The 20,660-nt window shown below is 41.1% G+C and overlaps 1 protein-coding gene across 1 annotated transcript in view; it reads left to right on the top strand.

The window, feature by feature from the left end:
• DPYS (dihydropyrimidinase) overlaps positions 1-20,660 on the top strand; it is a gene marked incomplete at both ends in the record, with an annotated part of 80,031 nt that overhangs the window by 33,973 nt on the left and 25,398 nt on the right. Inside the window, 3 exons of the mRNA XM_079722199.1 lie at positions 995-1,151; positions 2,390-2,531; positions 4,831-4,973. Coding sequence (XP_079578325.1) covers positions 995-1,151; positions 2,390-2,531; positions 4,831-4,973 — 442 coding nt within the window. The remainder of the gene's footprint in view (positions 1-994; positions 1,152-2,389; positions 2,532-4,830; positions 4,974-20,660) is intronic.

The following is a 20,660-nucleotide window of genomic DNA, read 5'->3' as shown; positions in this document are numbered from 1 at the left end:
CCTAATTTATCCCTCCCTCCCTTCCTCTTTGGTAACCATAAGTTTGTTTTCTATGTCTGTGGGTTTATTTCTGTTTTGTAAAAAAGTTCATTTGTATCATTGTTTGTTAGATTCCACATATAAGTGATATCATATGATATTTCTCTTTCTTTGTCTGGCTTACCTCACTTAGTATATGATAATCTCTAGGTCCATCCATGTTGCTGCAAATGGCATTATTCCATTCTTTTTTATGGCTGAGTAATATTCCATTGTATATATGTACCACATCCTCTTTATCCATTCACCTGTTGATGGACATTTAGGTTGCTTCCATGTCTTCCATTTAGGTTGCTATTGTAAATAGTGCTGCAGTGAACATCGGGGTGCATGTATCTTTTTGAATTATAGTTTTCTCTAGATATATGCCCAGGACTCATACTTTAATGGAGATAATAATAGCTTTTCCCAGATAGGGTTTTTGAGAAGATTCCATTAGAATGGCACATATATCAGCCAGCTTTTGCTAGGTTATGCTCCAGTAACAAATTAACTGAAAATATCAATGGCTTACAATGGCAGAGATTTATTTCTTATTCGTACTCATATCCATCATCGGTTGGCTCTGCCTCTGCTCTATAGTCTCTTCATTCTGAGACACACCTGAAGAAGCAGCTTCTACTGGTCTCATGACAGAGGGAGAACTCGTTGTGGCTTTAACAGGTTCTGCTTGGAAGCAGCACACGTTACTTCTATTCATATATAATTGGCCAAAGGAAGCCATGAGGCCAAGCCTAATATCAGCGAGTGGGTACAATCGTCTACCACAACATGCAATGCACACTGACTGGAGCATAGTAAAGGCTCGGTAAATGGTAGATTTTATTTTTCAGTCCTGATCAGAGAGGTAAACTGTAGTTTAGGTAGGACAGAGAAGACTAATATTTATGTGTTTGTCAAATGCCTCTCTTAAGAGCAAATCGAGGTGCTGAACGCTTCCCTTTGAACTTTCCAGGGAAAGTGGTCTATGGAGAACCCATCGCAGCAGGTCTCGGCACAGATGGCACTCACTACTGGAATAGAGAATGGCTCCATGCAGCCCATCATGTTATGGGGCCACCCCTACGACCGGACCCTTCAACGCCTGACTTCCTCATGAATCTGTTGGCTAAGTAATAGTTTAGTAGATGATTGTAAAGTGTTTTGCCAAAAGAAGATGTTTCGCTGGTCCCAAAACTTGAGTGTTTTGAGTGTAGGAGATCTTGTCCTACCATCTGGACCTTCCATTGACTTCCCAGTCTTCTGTTCTACTTGACCTCACAGGCCCTGGGGAATCCTTCATCTGGAGACCCCAAAGCATTGGCTTAATTGTGTTATGATGTGGTGTAAAATCTCCTGGCCACAGAGAAATCAGATCATTTTTACTGACATTTTCCTCTGCTCTGATTTTTTCGTTGTCTTTTCTATCTCTTGCTGCCTAGGACCAGGTCTCTTCAATATGCCCTATTTTTATCATACAGAATAGTCTTGAATATGTTTTTATGCTGATATAACCCAGGAACCAGATGTGCTTGTTGTATAGATACAAGAGATGATGATCTAGGTCAGAGCCCCTGGAGAGGTGAAAGGCAAAATCCTACCCTCTGATTAGGTTATCCCCATGAAAGGCCATCCACACTATTTTCAGATGCTGTTTTGGGAGACATTTTGAACATTTTTTCTTGAGAAATACACCATTCGTGGACATTCCCCATTCACGGATACTCAGATCCAAGTTAACAAAGAGCTTTTCACCACAGACTGTCCAAGAGTTCACTTGCCGTTTCCTTTCAGGCTCCTACCTCCTTCAGCCTTCTACATCCCCGAGGTGACTCACAGGTCAAAGCACAATTCCTGTTGCTCGTGACCTCAACATCCTCAGCCAGTGTCCCACCTCTGCTCGTCACAACATTGCCATGTGGCCAGGGGCTGCCTCTGTCTATGTGGATCACCCTGGTTCACCTTTGTGTGGTTCTGTACTCACAAGAAATTTTCACTTATGTTATTGCCAGTGACCCTGAATAATTGTCATCAAGTATATGTAATTACCAATTTCTAGATGAGAAACTGAGCATTGGACAAACTCATAGTCATATAACCAGTAGGGGATGGAGCCTAGAACCCACTTTTTCTGACCCAAGCACGATCCTTCATCATGCTTCATGTAAGAGTATTATTCTCCAAAAGTGTTTCCTGGAATAGAGACAGGCATGGGTGAAATATGTACTTGAAAAAGCTGCTCATTCTCCATTGCAGTTTTCTGACTATCAGTTGAGAATGGGGTCCAGAGACCAGGGAAGGTTATGGTAGCTTCCTCCTAACATATTCTGTCTACTCACCCCTATTGCTCTTGTGTGTTTCTCTTTTACAGTGGTCATCTAACCATAACAGGGTCTGACCACTGCACTTTCAACACCTGCCAGAAAGCTCTTGGGAAGGATGATTTTACTAAGATTCCCAATGGAGTGAATGGCGTTGAGGACCGGATGTCAGTAATATGGGAAAAAGGCGTGGTGAGTTTCACAGGATTCAGTCTGCTTTGCCTGATTTTTCAGCCAGAATCTGGCCCATTTTAGGACCAGAGTGGCAAAAGCCTTCATAGAGAAGCTTTTTGATTGTTTTCACTAGAGTGGAAACTGGGAATACAACCGTATCACCACCACCATGCCATCCCCCAAGATAATAATGAAAAACAGTTTTCTTCTCTGCATGGTTTAGAGGATGCTTTGCACCGTGATGCAGACATTAGGGGATACATTTAGATTGGGTACCTAGAGGATTATTCTTGAACTCTTTGAAATGTAATAGCACTTCTACTTGATTTCCATGTTTTTGAATCCTAGTTCCTCATATGTCACTGATATAGATACTTGCAATGATTGAAAGGACGTGAAGAATTTTTATTACGTTCATACCTCCTTTTCATATAAAAATGTAGATATCCCTTTTAAAGAACTTTTGGATATTATGTTTTAAAAACTGCTGTATGAGGTTACATAAATAAGAATCCAAAATATAGAAAGAGATTTTTTTTTTAATTTCATGATTTAAAAATTTCTACCTGAGGACGAAGAAGAATCAAATGGCTAAATGTTCATATGTTAGCCTATCCAGCCAGCTGACAAGTGTAGTTGTAAAGATCAGCAGTGGAGACTTGCCTGGTAAGACCTGAGGTCCCCATTTTCATGCCATTCTCACCCGTCTCTCAGAACCCCTTCCTTCAATGGCACATTAATCACATCTCACACCTCAGAATCCCTTACACATACCCCTCACTTCTAGCTCTAATATTTTACCAGGTTTTGTCAATTTTATTTCCAAAATGCCTCCTTATTTCCACCATCATGTCCACCATTCTACTTTGAGGCCCATGTCTTGTTTAGACCATTGCAATAGTCTCACAGCTGGTGCCCCTGCCTCCACTCTCTGGCTTGCTACAATCTATCCCATACTCTAAGACCAGAGTTGCCTTTCAAATACCAGGGTCTGTTCATGCTACTTTCATCTCTAAAATCCTTTAATTTTCAGCATTATTTATTGGATGATATTTGAACAGTTAATTTACATGCAAGGATCTTCAGAACATCTATACAGCCCTATCTTCTACCAATTGTCCTCTCCACCCCCTGCTACCTCTGCCCTAATTCTAAGCATCCCAGATGACTTTTCTTCTCTTTCTCTTTGCTTAGACTTTCTTGATAACAGTCCAACCTTTCACTTTGAACTTGCATGAATTAAAATGAGTATCTTCATTACAGCAGATTTTCATAATATATAAAGTATATAAATGGCTTTAAAGTGATCGGATACTTCTTCATAATATACAGGAGCCTATGTTATTTTCTGAAATATTCAGATGGTTTATTTAGGGCAAAATTACTTTCAGGACATGGTTCTTAATGTTTTTATGAGATGGGGACCCTTTGATAATTAAATAAACCTTAAGGAAGCTCTTGCCATGTAAATGTACACAGGGATAAATTCTCAGCATTTAAAAACAAATCATTTTAGAGGGATCACATCCCACTGGAGTTTGTCCATATTAAAATCTCTTATAGCAGACTGTCCATGACTGTTGGTTCATGTAAATTTCAGTAGCACAAAATTGAACCTCTTAGTTGATTTCTAAAAGCGTAGTCACCGGGCTTACCTGGTGGCGCAGTGGTTGAGAGTCCGCCTGCCGATGCAGGGGACATGGGTTCGTGCCCCGGTCTGGGAAGATCCCACATGCCGCGGAGCAGCTGGGCCCGTGAGCCATGGCCGCTGAGCCTGCGCGTCCAGAGCCTGTGCTCCGCAACGGGAGAGGCCACAACAGTGAGAGGCCCGCATACCGTGAAAAAAAAAAAAAAAGCGTAGTCACCTGAATTATAGGTCTATCTTATTTTAACTCTATAATATTCCATATAATGTCTACATGATCATCTCATAAATCTTAGGCCCATATTATAAATGTAGTAGGTGGTGGTAGTAAACTTTAAACAAGAATTGGAAATATTGTTACCAATATTTAGCTCTTGTCTGTGTGATTTTGGAAAGAATGGGAAAAATTAATGGGGCTGTTTTGTTAAGCTGATAGGCTTTTGAAAAATTATCTTCAGGCTTCCATATATAACCCCATTCATCCCCATCATTATCATTATGATTGTTTAAGATTTATCAGTATTCACAGGTGTGTTTGGCTTCACGATATAAGAAATTAGGTGCAATTTTATTTGGTTCTAAGAGATAAAATTCTTGTACTTTGATTGACGGGAGATTTTTAGTGTTTTATCAGAAAAAGAAATGTATTTTCTTCCTTGAATTGTTTTACAGCACAATGGCAAAATGGATGAAAACTGGTTTGTGGCAGTTACCAGCACAAATGCAGCTAAAATCTTTAATCTGTATCCAAGAAAAGGAAGAATAGCTGTGGGCTCAGATGCTGACATAGTGATTTGGGACCCAAAAGCCACAAGGTAAGTCTAAGTTTTGTTTTGGCTTCTCCATGGAGAAAAAGCACTAATTTGCAAAGAAATTTTCATTGGCCTTAATCAGCCATTTCTTATTAGGTGATTTATTTAGCCAGGCTCAGGTATTTTGAGCCTATGCACAAGATAAAGGTTTTGATGTACAGACATCCTTTTGTTTTCCTTGGCATAGAGAATGCAAAAGTTGTGTTGCTTCCCATTCCCTGGAAATGCATGTGTGTATAAAACCAGTATAAATTTCCCACTTCAGTGCTTGGCAAAGGCCTGAGTTCATATGGAGGAAAGGTGCCGAGCAATGAAGAAAAGGAAAGGCTTAGTTTGAAAAGGGCTGCATTGAAAACTCGAAATAATTACAGCTTCCAGATAGAAAAATTCCAGCACAAAGGATGTCACTTTTAGCCAGATTTTCCAGCTGAGTTCATCTTGAGCCTGTCATTCCCAGCAGACTCCGGCTTTTTGTTTCCAATTTCCATAATTCTATGTGAGTATCGCAGGTTTGGCTGATTCCACCAGTTCAGAAAAGTATTCAATAGCAGCTGAAGCTTTGTTAATTTCTCCTTATAGGATGTTGGCACAGACAACACCTGCATCCTGATTTCTGTTTTTCATAAACTCTGCAGCTGTAATGGAGAAAATCCCACATACTTTAACATTGCGTGTGTGTGTGCATGCATGCGTATGTGTGCAAACAGGGATACGATAAGACCTTTTACCTTTACTGAATAGGCATTTATTCAAAGTCTGTTAAGGGTTATGTTGTAGTAAACAGACGTCTATGTAGGCATACCTTATTGCACTTCACAGATACCATGTTTTTAACTAACTCAGCGTTTGTGGCAAACCTGCTTGGAGCAAGTCTGTCAGCACCAGTTTTCCAATAGCATTTGCTCAGTTTGTGTCTCTGCATCATATTTTGGTAATTCTTACAATACTTCAAGCTTTTTCATTATTATTACATTGGCTGTGGTGATCAGTGATCTTTGATGTTTGCGGACGAACTGAGCCCCTGTAAGACAGTGAGCTTGTGTGTGTTCTCAATACTCCACCAAACGGCTGTTCCTCCGTCTCTCTCCCTCTTCTTGGGCCTCCCTGTTCCCTGAAACACAACAATATTGAAATTCGGCCAGTTAATAACCCTACAGTGGCCTCTAAGCGTTCAAGCAAAAGGAACAGTTTCATGTCTCTCACTTTAAATCAAAAGCTAGAAATGATTAAGGCAAGTTGAAAGCCGAGATAGGCTGAAAGCTAGGCCTCTTGCACCAAACAGTTAGCCAAGTTGTGAATGCAAAAGAAAAGTTATTGAAAGAAATTAAAGGTGCTACTCCAGTGAACACACAAATGATGAGAAAGTGGAACAGCCTTATTGCTGATAGGGAGAAAGTTGTAGTGGTCTGGATAGAGGATCCAACCAGCCACAGCACTCCCTTAAACCAAAGCCTAATCCAGAGCTTTAACTCTCTTCCATTCTATGAAGGCTGAGAGAGGTGAGGAAACTGCAGAAGAAGAGTTTGAAGTTAGCAGAGGTTGGCTCATGAGGTTTCAGGAAAGAAGTCATCTCCGTAACATAAAAGCACAAGGTAACGCAGCAAGTGACCCAGAAGACCTAGCTAAGATCATTAATGAAGGTGGCTACACTGCACAACAGATTTTCAATGTAGATGAAATAGCCTTATATCGGTAGAAGATGCCATCTAGGACTTCCACAGCTAAAGAGGAAAAGTTAATCAATGCCTGGCTTCAAAGCTTCAAAGGACAGGCTGACTCTCTTGTTACAGGCTAAAGCAGCTGGTGACTTTAAGTTGATGTCAATACTCATTTACCGTTCTGAAAATCCTAGGGCCCTTAAGAATTATGCTAAGTCTACTCGACTGTGCTCTCTAAATGGAACAACAAAGCCTGGATGACAGCACATCCGAGGATATGGCTGAATATTTTAAGCCCCACTGCTGAGAGCAACTTCTCAGAAAAAAAGATTCCTTTTGAAATATGACTGCTCAGTGGCTATGCACTTGATAACCCAAGAGCTCTGATGGAGATGCACAAGATTCATGTTGTTTTCATGCCCGCTGACCCAACACCCATTCTGCAGCTCATGAATCAGGAGTAATTGCAACTTTTAAGTGTTATTCTTTAAGAAATACATTTCATAAGGCTATAGCTGCCATAGATAGTGGTTCTTCTGAGAGATCGGGGCAAAGCCAATTAGAAATCTTCTGGAAAGGATTCACCATTCTAGATGCCATTAAGAACATTCGTGATTCATGGGAAGAGGTCAAAATATCAACGTTCACAGGAGTTTGGAAGAAGTTGATTCCAGCCCTCATGGATGACTTTTGAGGAGTTCAAGACTTCAGTGGAGGAAGTAACTGCAGTTGTGGTGGAAACAGTGAGAGAACTAGAAATAGAAGTGGGGCCTGAGGTTGTGAATGAACTGTTGCAATCTCATAATAAAACTTTCATGGATGAGAAGTTGCTTCTCATGTGTGAGCAAAGAAAGTAGTTTCTTGAGATGAAATCTACTCCTGATGAAGGTGCTGTGAAGGTGTTGAAATGACAACAAAGGATTTAGAATGTTCTGTAAACTTAGTTGCTAAAACAGAGGCAGAGTTTGAGAGGATTACCTCCGATTTTGAAAGAAGTTCTGCTGTAGGTAAAATGCTATCAAACAGTACTGCATGCTACAGAGAATTTTTTCATCAAAGGAAGAGTCAATCAATGCGGCAAGCTTTATTGTTGTCTTATTTTAAGAAATTGCCACTGCCACCTCAGTCTTCAGCAGTCACCACTCTGATCAGTCAGCAGCCATTAACATTCAGGCAAGACCCTCCACCAGCAAAAACATTAGGACTTGGCCGAAGGCTCAGATGATGGTTAGCATTTTTTAGCAATAAAATAATTTTTCATTAAGGTATGTGTATTGTTTCTTTAGACACAATGCTACTACACACTTAATAGACACAATATAGTATAAACATAAGTTTTATATGCCCTGGGAAAACAAAAAATTCATGTGACTGGCTCTATTGTGATATTCAGTTTATTACAGTGCTCTGGAACCAAACCTGCACTGTCTCCGAGGTATGCCTGTGTTCTTCCAGATTCATTATTCTATGGAGGCTCCTCTTAACCATCCCTTCTATCCCATTTCTCACATTCTGCAGTTTTCACACTGAAAAAGATGAAGAAGGATAGTGCAAAAAATTCTGATGGTGGCTTAGAGAAAATTCTTAAAGGGTTGCAGAAGCAAGATATAAGACAAAGAAATCCAAAGAGGGCTAGATCATTTCAACACATCCTCCCAAGTAAAGATAATATTTCTCCGTGTTTCAAAAGGACATTAAAACAAGAAAAGAAAAAGAAAAAGGTCTCCAGTTTTTCAAAAGTCTCCGAGAGTCGGAGAAATAGAATCCTATGGTTCATCTGCCTCCAGCCAAACTAGATAAATATAAAATAACCTTAGTAATTTCTAAGGTTACAAAACGTTTTTGCATTTCTCATGAGATTCTAACAAAAACCTTCTGAAGTAGGCATAAAAATTATTAATATCTCATTTTACAGATGAGAGAGTGGACGGACATTCAGAGACCTTAAATGACATGCCTGGGTTCTCCAGCTTGGCACTAATGAGCTGGGAACAGGATCTACACATCAGTCTCTTGGGCTGTGCTGGTTTTCTTTATGCTTAGCGCTTAGTTATACACAATAAGCAGACATCAATAGAGAAGACTCAGCACTAGTAATCACATGCCAATATGTATCATTTTCCTAAAAGACACATATAAAAATGTAAATATTTAATTTTCTGATATCATTACTGTTACAAAGTGAAGGACAGATATATAAGAAATACTAGAGAACCGATGAGCGAAAGTGATAGAAACTTAAAAGCACAGAGGCTTTTTAGCTTGACCTTAAGTTAGTTATTCTTAGGCTAGAAATGAAGGAAATTAAGCAGGTAATATATAGATCTTAAAAAAGAATAAGAACTAAACATCTGGATCATTAAGGGCTATTCTGTAACAACTGACTAGGAAAAGGAGGACAAAGAATGTTATAGAAATCAGTAGCTAACACTGGTGAGAGAGCGGTCTAAATTTATATAGTCTGAAAACATGACTCAAAGAGACATGATCACAGCCTATAAATATCCTCCAAGCAACAATATATGTGGTAAGTAAAGGGAGTGAATTATTCACAACCTTGAGTTCAGGTCATTTTTCTTTGTCCAGTTATCTAAGGAAGACAATGCTTTACACCTGAGCTGGTATTGTCCTCAGACTTTACAACAGCGGAGGAGACTAAGGCTGGTACCGCTGGAGATACCCAGGTGTAGGGTTAAAAAGAAGATCACAGGGAATGGCCTTCCCATGGCTCTCCACCTTGCTAGGAATTAGACTGGACAGCTTGAGTGTTTTCATTTCTCCCTCACAAATAAAGGAATATTTGAACAAGGAATATTTGAACAAGGAGAAAGTGCATTTATCATAGTTCATACCAAAAGAGAGAATTTGACAGAAATTGAATGCTGAGCCCTTATCCGGGTCGATCATAGCACCAGCCTGCTCTACTCTTGGCCTGCTTGTTAGGAGAAAGTTGCTCATCTGAGCTGGCTGTTCCTGACCAAAATTTATGCTGATGACCTCAAGGAGGACCTGTCTGGTGCGAGACAATATTTTAAGCCTTCGCTAACTGTCCGCACGTCACCCATAGCTTCCCCGTCTCCAGCTACTACCCCACTGCCGTGACGGTCTGCCTCTCCTCGCCTCGCAGGCTGCGTTCTCTGGAATGCCGCACGCCCACCGACCACGCTGCATCACAGCCTTTATTCACTGTCTTTCTCCCTCGTTAACATTCTTGAAGTCTAATTCCATTTTTTAAAATAAACGTGTTGTTTCAGAATAGTTTTAGATTTACAGAAAAGTTGCAGAGTTAGCACAGAGACTCCCAAATGCCCCACAGTGGGTTGCCGTTATGATTATCTTACATTACTCTGATACATTTGCCACAATGAATGAACCAGTTTTGATATGGTATTATTAACTAGAGTTCATACTTTGAGACTTTCTTAGTTTTTGCCTAATAGTCTTTTTCCATTCCAGGATCTCATCCAGGACACCACATGACATTTAGTCATCATGTTTCCTTAGGCTCCTTTGGTCTCTGAGAATTTTTCTGACTTTATTTTTATTGAAGTACAGTTGATGTACAATGTTGTGTTAATTTCTACTGTACAGCAAAGTGATTCAGTTATACACACACACACACACACATATATATATATGTTCTTTTTTATATTCTTTTCCATTATGGTTTATCACGGGATACTGAATATAGTTCCCTGTGCTGCACAGTAGGACCTCGTTGTTTACCCGTTCTGTATATAACACTTGGCATCTGCTAATCCCAGCCTCCCACCCCATGCCTCCCTCTTGAAAACTATAAGTCTGTTCTGTATGTTTCTGACTTTATTTTTGATGACCTTGACAGTTTTGAGGAATTCTGGTCAGGTATTTTGCAGAATGTCTATTTCCTTTTTTTTGGACGTTTCTCTCATTATTAGCCTGGGGTTATGGGTTTGGGGAGGAAGACCATAGAGGCAAAGTACTATTTTCATCACAGCCTTTCAAGGGTACCTACTATCAACGTGACTTCTCACTGTCGTTGACCTGGATCAGCTGCATCTGTTTTCTCCACTGTACAATTAGTCATTTCTTCCCCTTTCCATATTGTACTTTTTAGAAGGAAGTCACTATGCACAGCCCACACTTAAGGAGTGGGGAATTATGCTCTAGTTTTATGTTTTAATTGATTCTACAACCCCAGAGTCTGACCCAGTTCAACACAGGCTAGAAACACAATAAATGTTGAAGGGATGAGTGAGAAGGATAGGGGTTCCACACTGTATGGAAGATTGATGTGATTAAGACATGGCATAAGCTCTATTATATACTTGAAAGTTGCTAAGAGAGTAGATCCTAAATGTTCTAACCACAAAAAAGAAATGGTAATTATGTGACATGATGGAGGTGCTTTGGCAGTAATCATTTTGCAATATGTAAGTGTGTATCAAATCAACATGTTAGGGACTTCCCTGGTGGTACAGTGGTAAGAGTCCACCTGCCAATGCAGGGGACACGGGTTTGATCCCACATGCCGCGGAGCAGCTAAGCCCGTGCGCCACAACTACTGAAGCCTGCACGCCTAGAGCCCGCAAGCCACAACTACTGAGCCTGCATGCTACAACTACTGAAGCCCGCACGCCTAGAGCCCATGCTCCACAATGAGAGAAGCCACCGCAATGAGAAGCCTGCGCACCACAACCAAGAGTAGCCCCCACTCTCCGCAACTAGAGAAAAAGCCCGCGCACAGCAACGAAGATCCAACACAGCCATAAATAAATAAATAAATAAATAAATATTTTAAAAAATCAACACATTAAGCTCATACAATGCTATATGTCAATTACAGTTCAATAAAGCTGAGGAAAAGTAAAGAAATGACATAAAGGAAAATTGGAAAGATTTTATTCAGCAACAATTACAGTGAGAGGAAAAGTAAGAAGAATTAGCATTTCCTCACCTTTTTTTTTTAGTTTTTTATTAATTAATTTATTTATTTTTGCTGTGTTGCATCTTCATTTCTATGCGAGGGCTTTCTCTAGCTGTGGCAAGCGGGGGCCACTCTTCATTGCGGTGCGCGGGCCTCTCACTATGGCGGCCTCTCTTGTTGTGGAGCACAGGCTCCAGACGCGCAGGCTCAGTAGTTGTGGCTCACGGGCCTAGTTGCTCCGCGGCATGTGGGATCTTCCCAGGCCAGGGCTTGAACCCGTGTCCCCTGCATTAGCAGACAGATTCTCAACCACTGCGCCACCAGGGAAGCCCTTCCTCACACTTTAACGTATTGCAAGTTATCAATAATTGTTGAAATGAATGAAGATGAATAAAGGAGAAAGGATTCTATAAGGAAAGAAGAAAGAACTGCTTCACGGGTCTTCTTTTCCTTGTGTCCCCTTCATTTTTGAGGTTGGGGCACAATTAGCTTTTTAAGCAGCTCTTACAATAAATAAGAGAAGAAAATGAAGTTAACAGAGAGCTATCTTCCTGGTTCTTTCATTCAGTCAGCAAGGAGCATCACTGAGAGCCAGGCATGAGGGTCAAGGCTGTACAAGAGCCAGGCCCTGCCTTTGGGAAGCTGACAGTCTATGGAGAGGAGATAAGAGATAAAGTCAAAGGGTCTCAGCCTCAGGAGGAATGTGTTAAGGATATCACGTGGGAGGCAGAAACAAGGTGCCATGGAAGCCCAGGGAGGAAAGATCATTCTTGCGCTAGTGCAGTCATTGGCATAGGACCTAGGGTCACATCAGAGAGGAGAGGAAATGAGGCTTCTGATGCTGAGAGTCAAGGCTAAACATGGAGGTGAGGTAGACTGAGGCATTGGTAGCAGGGTCTGGGTGGAGGCAGTTTAGGCTGGGGATTACAAGCAGAAAGAACAGGTTCAGGCTGTGGAAAGGGACTGGAGGATGAAGAGGTCGTGGGCTGCCTATCTCCAGCTTTAATCTTGTTCATTACAGACACAGGCATTTTTTTTTTTTTTTTTTTTTTAATGGTACGTGGGCCTCTCACTGTTGTGGCCTCTCCCGTTGCGGAGCACAGGCTCCAGATGTGCAGGCTCAGCAGCCATGGCTCACGGGCCTAGCCGCTCCGCAGGATGTGGGATCCTCCCAGACCGGGGCACGAACCCTTGTCCCCTGCATCGGCAGGCGGACTCTCAACCACTGCGCCGCCAGGGAAGACACAGGCAGTTTTAAAGAGAGCTCATCTAGTGAAGAAGCATCATTTAATCAAATGAACAAATAGATACATCTGTAGGGTTTTTTTTTCTTGCAAGATACTCCTTTTGATTTTACCTATCTAATTTTAATATTAGCTAAAGGCTGGCGATGTGAAGGCTTTCTGTCTGATCACAACATTAGAGTTTGAACAGAATTTTCCTTCGAAATTTCCTGGAAGGTTTTTAGCAAAAGCAATTAATTGCCCTGCTGACTAAGTTAGGATGTCAAATGACAGCAATGTGCATTTCACCCCAGAGCCTGAAGGGGGCGCCCACAGCCCACACTGAGCCAAAGGACCCAACCAGGCCATTCAAGCTTCTGGTTATGCAAGAAAAAGCCAGCCTCTGGAGGATGGATGCGTTTGCTAATGATATTTGGCTTCATGGAACATGGATGTTTTCCTTTTTTTTTTTTTTAATTCTCATTACTTATTAATGGCATGTAGAAGTATGCTTGCAACACAATCTGTAACCTTAAAAATGGACTGCATTAAAGTTGCTGAAGGAGATCAAGGAAAAGACAGGTAGTGCAGCCGTGTTTCTTTTTCTTTTAAATTTATAAAAAGCTGATGATTCCAGGGTGAGGGATCTGACATGTGGTGCTGGATGCTGAGAGAGGACTGGGAGTGGGCGTCTGTAGAGAAGGTTTGGACACCCTGTTGAAAGGTTACCTAAGACGTTACTATCCTGTAAAAAGTTCCTGCAAAAATCAACTGCAATAGCTCTTCTGTGTCATTGCACAATCAAAACAAACTGCATTTGGTGTATGTGGAGCATTCACCTTTTTTGGAAGTAAAAAGAGTCTGCTGTATTCAGTGTGACAGCCCATTGAGCCAGTGCCTATTGCTTGTGACAGAGGTATGTGCCTTAACACATCACTACTTGGGTCAGAGCTTGAAATTTAGGGACACATTGCCTATCTAAATGTTTGGCCCATTTCTGTAGGATATCTTGGAGCTTAGAGTCAGGAGGACGAAATCAGGATTATGATTTTCATGTAGTGTCAAGACAGAATCTTGTGGTATCATGTGGTAAATACAGAGACCAGTCAAATTGGCCAACTTGTTAAAAACCTTATTAGAGAAGATGGCATGTGAGTTACTTGCAAGCCTATAGCGTCAGCAATAACTCATGTTCTGGCAATTTAAGACTATCCTATGAGCTTCCGTTCTTCTGTGTTCATTAAATAGCACTTAGTTACCATGGCAACTGTCCCTTTTCAGTATTTATGAGCAGTAGGGTATATCACAGAATCTCAAGCACACAAACACACAGCTAACACACTGTGTGCACTGGAACATTTAATGAAGACTTCTAGGCTGGACTGTATTTTGCAAAGCAGGCATATTTTGCTCACAGTTATTTTCGTTTATTATTTTTAACTCAATATGGCAGGTTTCGACCATGAATACACCATTCTTGAAGGCATTGTGCTGTCTTTCCTGCTTAATTTCCTTCCCTTTCTCATTGAAGATAGAGATAAATGAATTTTACTCTATTCAGAGAAGAGTAATGACTTGCAGCTTAATGAAAGTGCCCCTCTGAGTTCTAGAGAGGGTCTTGTGTGTGAAAAGGAGAAGAATGACTGTTTCATCCTTGGCTAGTGGGGAGTGTGGGACGTGGGGAAGAAGAAGAAATGGGGAGTAAGGTGCCCTTTGGTGAATAGTGATGACTGGGGCTGATTATTACAGCTATGTTATCAGTGACTGTTTCACGGAAGCTACTAAGCATTTTCCCTTGAAGTTGCACATCGTGTATCATTTAACTAATTTGTACACTATCATCTTCCTTCTCAAAAGAAGCATTTGCACACACACATGCTAGCACACACACACACACAGGCACATAAACACAGCTACCGTGTCTCTGCTTGTAAATGTTGGTCAGCCTGAAAACTCTGCTTTTAATGCCTGTTTCTAAGACTGTTTATAACTCACTCCTCTCCCAGTCCCCAAACCCACACCGTCGCATCATGTGGGAGGAGGGGAGAGAGACCCAGGCCTTGTACCGTGTGCGTGGCTGGAAATGAAGACGATTTATGCCATGCTTTTTCACCGTGTTGTCTTGCAGACGTTCATGGGGGCAGCCTGGCGTCAGGTGAAGGTTGACCAAGGCTCTGCTTTTGCACAGCTATCCGAGGACCCGCCACAGAGTAGTTACCATAGATTTATAGAGTAATTTTGACAATTTTCTGGCAAATGATAGCAAAGTTTCTTGAGGAATAAATGACTTTTGCTAATCCACACAAAATCCAGCCCACCTTCTCAGCTGCTGGGGGCAGGAGCAGAACCAGAGTGTAAAGAGAAAGGCTTTGGGGTTCAATTCCTACTCTGTCTGCCACATACTAACTGGATGTGACCTTGGGAATGTTATTTAATTTTTCTGAATTTCAGTCTGTTTATTTGTAAAATAGGGATGATGATGATAATTGACGTTTATCTGATAACATTGTTGTGTTTAAGATAGTGTACGTAAAATACTTGATATAATAAATGAAATAAAAAACAAAATACCCACAATGCGTAGTACATAATTAATGTTTAGTAGTGCCTGGCGTGCAGTAGGTGCTCAGTAGGTGGTCAGTAGGTGGTCAGTGGCAGTAGGTGGTCAGTGGCAGCAGATGATCAATTGATCAAATAAGTGGGAGCTATTATTAACTATAATTGTGATTCAAAAGCAGTAATGACTTACTTCAGACCAAACAGGACTAAAATTATATTCCATGTAAAAGCTCCATCTCTTGTGTTTCTTACACACCTGCAACTTGCAGCAAGAATGACTAAAATTAAGGAGCTTAGTGGATTCTTTAGGCTAAGATAACCTGATTAAATCAGAACTCATGTGCCCCCAGAGCTGACCCCTTTGAAAAATTATTTGCAGTGAAACAGTTTCAACAAACCACCTAAGGTCCATTTTGTGACCTTCAGAAGTCATTTGCTTTAAAAAAAAGTTTTGGACTATGCATGAAAAAAGCTGGCTTGCTGATTACATACGGGTGAAATTTTAACCACTATTTATTCCAGGTTGTTTATTTAAACATGTTCTTATGCAGCTGAACCTTTCAAGTGAACTAGAAATGGTTTCCAAGGACTTCACTACTAATAGCTGCAATTTTCTTCAAATGATACAGGAAAAGTGGCTTAGGGACAGACCACAGTAACCCATATTCTATCACTGACGATTTGCCTTTGCCAGAGTAAGCATAGTTTATTTTAAGCATTAGGATTTGGGTAACAAATAAGCACCAAGGGGAGGTGGTTGTATGAAAGGCATAGGCTTTTCTAACCTGCTATATTTTTCTTCCTACCTGACATATGTTGTACATTTTTCTGTCTTTGGCATTTGCCTGTCTTATTTACAGCTGTATCCCTAGGTACCAAAACAGTGCCAGGAATATATAGCAGCTCAATAATTATTTATTGAATGACTAAACCAGATAGTAATTGTCTCGGGCCAGTGAACAAATGTGATTTTAAAATTTTGGTTGGGCTTTGTTTATCTGCTTCAGAAACACATTCAAGATCCAGGTTTTACATTTTTCCCCCTGAGTTGAAAAAAAAAAGAATTCTTGGCACTTCTTCCTTCTCCTTCCCCAAAGCAGTACTTGACCAGGATACGTTCTAGAGTCAGTGGCCAGTAACATTGCCAGACCTGGCCTGGCCATGAATGTGGCTTAAGCCAGATTGGATCCTTTTGTGGGTTAAACGACTCTGTGTTTTGGTCCCAGACTCATTTCTAATTCTGGCCAGTTATCTTAAAAACATGGGCCCTTGGTTATGGAGGGGTCAGAAGATGGAATGAAAATGGATGGAGGGAAATTTAGTATCAGTACCTGAAAAGAATCCCAGTGTCCTTATATTCTTAAAGCACAGCAAAGAGCATGACTTCCTACAAAGGCCTTTGGAAGAAGCATCAGTTACTAGGCATTGTCCTCTTTAGAAGACGATCACAATTGGAAGTCTGTTGGAGGCAGTGAGTAATTTAGGGAAGCACAGTCTTTTCTAATAGCCGAACAAAGCTCAAAAAACAAAACAAAAACAAAAAACCTTAATGTAAGCTAATTTACCTTTTTTTTTTTTTTTTTTTTTTAAAGAACAGGGCTTCTTGGGACTTCCCTGGCAGTCCGGTGGTTAAGCGTCCTCATTCCCAATGCAGGGGGCACGGGTTCAATCCTTCATCGGGGAACTAAGGTCCTGCATGCTGCACGGTGCGGCCAAAAAAAAAAAAAAAGGAAAAGGGGGGTGGTACTCAAAGTGTGGTCCCAGGACCAGTAGCATCAGCATCAGCATCAGCTGGGAATTTATTAGAAATGCTAATTCTCAGGCACATCCCAGAGCCTGCTGTCTCAGAAACTCTGAGGGTAGAGCCCAGCAACCTGCATTTTCACAAGCCCCCCACGGGATTCTGTTCCTCACTCAGGTTTAAGAAGCACTGGTTCTCATAGTGTGAGAGAAGACTTTGGAACTCAAAGTCCGATTAACTCCCCAAACAGAGTTCTCTGTAGCCCTGCTTGATTAGTACTAGTTTTAGGAAACTTACTACCTAACCAAACTGTTCAGTCCTTCCTGGGATGATTATAATTGTTAGGATGTTCTTACTTTGGTTGCATTAAAAATTCCCTCCTTCCAGCTGCTAATGTGTTTGGCCTCTGAAACTATGAGGAATGTATCTACATTCTCAGATAATAGTTCATTCATTCATTCAATCAAACATTTAAAGAAAGACACTGGCTCCAGTAAGTTATCCCATCACCAGATAAGCATCCTTGGGTCCCTCAGTGGATCCTTAGGTCCATGATTAGTAGAATCCCAATGTCCTGACCACACTTCTGCTCACCCTTCTCTTTTTTTTTTTTTTTTTTTTTTCACCCTTCTCTTGACACACACTTGTCCACATCCTACAAAGATGCAAGTCCCAGAACTGGATCCGATTCTGCTTGTAATACCACGAGAGCAGGAACATGTGAGGCTGATTGGTTTTATCACTAAATGCAGAACTTTGCATTTCCTTTATGACATTTTTTTCTGCGATGTACCTTATGAAATTGCCATTTGTAGGTTAAAAATGTGAAATGTGAGCAATTGCATGGAGTTCTAATATCTTACCACATTTATTCAGTCAATAATATAAAAACTTATATCGGGCCTTCTCTGGTGTTTATGTTAAGATAACAGGATTATGCTAAATGGTTTTTGTCTGTTTGTTTGTTTCACACTTTTAAGTCCATTTGAGCAGATAGTAATTTACAGTGTCCATAATTATTCAAAGATGCAATATTTAATATAAACAAAAGTCACAAAGAATAATGCAGTTAACATTTGTGTATTAACCTTCCCAAGCCCATCTCCTCCCCTCCCCCCAGTAAATACCTTGGATCCTGGATTTGATGTTTATTACTCCCATGCATTTCTTCCTATTTGTATGATATATATATGTAGGTGCATTCCCAAGCACAATATATACACAATAAATATATTTTGTGTATTTTTGGCTTTATATGGATTGTATTGTACCATATATATTTTTGTGCAACTTTCTCAATATTATGTTTATTGGTACCTAACCATGTCGAAATGTGTGTAGGTGTTTCATTCCTTTCTACTGCTGTATCGTATTCTATTTTATGAATATAGGATGATTGATTATATATCTTCCTATGCTGGTGGACATTTAGGTTGTTTCCAGTCTTTCACTGTTTCAGACAGTGTGTACATCCTTGTATACATGTGTGAGAGTTTCTATAGGACATCTATCTAGTCCCTGATTTGTTTTACATCAAATGCTGTCAAATTTTTGCCAGTAGAAAGATATAAAATTTCTCAATTCTTTGTAAGTAAATGCAGAACTTTCTGTTCTGGAGTCGCGTTAAACCTATTGCCTAATTACCTCTTATCTTGTCCCACGTTCATTTATTCAGTTATTAAGAAGCATATATTGGACCCCTGCCATGTGTCAAAGACCACAGTAGGCAGCTGAAGACAAAAGTGAGGCATAATCTCACTCCTTACTTGGGTGGCAGGGGCAGGGTTAGTGGAGAGGTGGTGGCTTTTGCTTTTTGGCTGCAGTCATTATTTTGTGAGCTGCGAGTCTGACATTCCAGGGATTAGCTGTCACTAACAGAGTAGGATGGAATGTGGAGATGAGGTGTGGGTGGTAGGAAATGGGGTTAGACAACTTGGGCTTATGATCCCTTCCTGTCCCCTGAGGTGACACAGCAAATATCCACCTGTAGACCTGGCTTTGTACCTATTTTGTTATTCTAACTGCATCCCTAACCCCGAAATACAGAGTATTAGCATCAAACAAAGACACATGAACACAGACATATAATGGTTTCCTATTCATCAGGGCTTCTGGTTACAGCCTCACATATTTTGCATAAACATACATGTTGGCCCTGATTTTCCCACTTCAGCATGTATAAACTAAGATTAAGTTTATATGTACATATATACACATCTACATATGTGTATATATATATAGGTTCATGCAGAGTGGTGAGCTCGGGGTGCTGAGCAGGGCACCCCTGAATCCAAGGTCAGAGCTTCCTCGCTGGGCTGCAGGGCAACAGACTGTGTGCTCTGTCCTTGGTGACAAGTGCGCACTCGGCATATAGGTCCCTGCAAATCTGCCAGTGCTCCTGGATCTCACTTCCCAGCACATCCTGCTGGCTGGGGGATTCTTTGGACACCAGAGGACAGTGGACATTTTCCACTTAAAAGATTTCCTGTGCCTGCAGAACACCTACTCGGTGCCCTCCCAGAAGAGCGGGCTGTGCACAGCAGAGAGCTGGGGAAGGAGAGTGAAGGTACATTAAGTTGATTTTGCAGCTGCAGCTGGAGTCGCGTTAAACCTATTGCCTAATTTCCTTTGTCTAACTTGATTTATTTTTGGCTGGAAGGGAAATGGATCAGGCTTGCTTTTTATGCCGAGATTATGTTGCCTGAAGGAAATTTTCCATCAGTTCCCTGTGCCTGCCTTCAGTCCTGTAATTGGGACTGGACAGCGACCTCCCCGGAGGCCTTCTGGAGGGGGTCACACAGGCTGCCCCTCCACACAGAGCTTGGCGTTTGTGCCAGGCCTTTCTGCAGGTTTCTCTGGCCATACTCTAACATAGACAGCTTCATTTTATTTATTTTTTTCTTTTCCGTGAAGCCCTTTTCTCTATCTCTTTTCCTATATTTGGAATGCTCTCTGTCTCTCCAAAACTTCTTGAAGGTGGTTCCTTTACATTTCTGATATAATATGTCCTTCCTGTCTCCCCTCCTCCCACCCCACTCCAATGTGATTCTGCCCTCCCCTTTTTTTTTAATCACCAAGGAGGGACATGTTTATACTTTGCCCTTGGTTCTATTCTCCTACCCAGGCATTTAAGGAAAGCTAAGAGTCTGGAGGCAGAAAAAAGAAAAGGCAATTTAGCCACACACAGAAAATAGGAGCATTTATCTGTGCGGAAGGGTTGATGAGTTCCTCGCATGGTGGGGATGGGAGGAGAAAGTATTAACCGGTTACCTACAAACACGTATTTATTGCGTGCTCACTCTGTATAAGAAATAGCGTTGCTAAGTGCTGTGAGGGACATAAATGTAAGATGTAACACCTGCTGTCAAAGAGGCTGCATTCTGGTTGGACAGACAAGATATAAACATGGGAAAGGATAAGATAACTCTTGGAAGAGGAAAATTAGAAACGCTCAACACATCAGTTCAAGAAGTGGGGAGGGTCTCATGTGCTTGACTCCTACCAATGAGGGGTCCAAATAATTGTCCTGAGTTTTAGGTCATCAAGCCTTCACAGAAGACCGGGTTGGGCTTGGGAAAGGGCTTTGACCTAGCTGAATCCTTG

Source organism: Hyperoodon ampullatus, assembly GCF_949752795.1.
Source record: "Hyperoodon ampullatus genome assembly, chromosome: 17".
Classification (NCBI taxonomy): domain Eukaryota; kingdom Metazoa; phylum Chordata; class Mammalia; order Artiodactyla; family Ziphiidae; genus Hyperoodon; species Hyperoodon ampullatus.
This window is presented reverse-complemented; position numbering and strand designations above follow the sequence as displayed.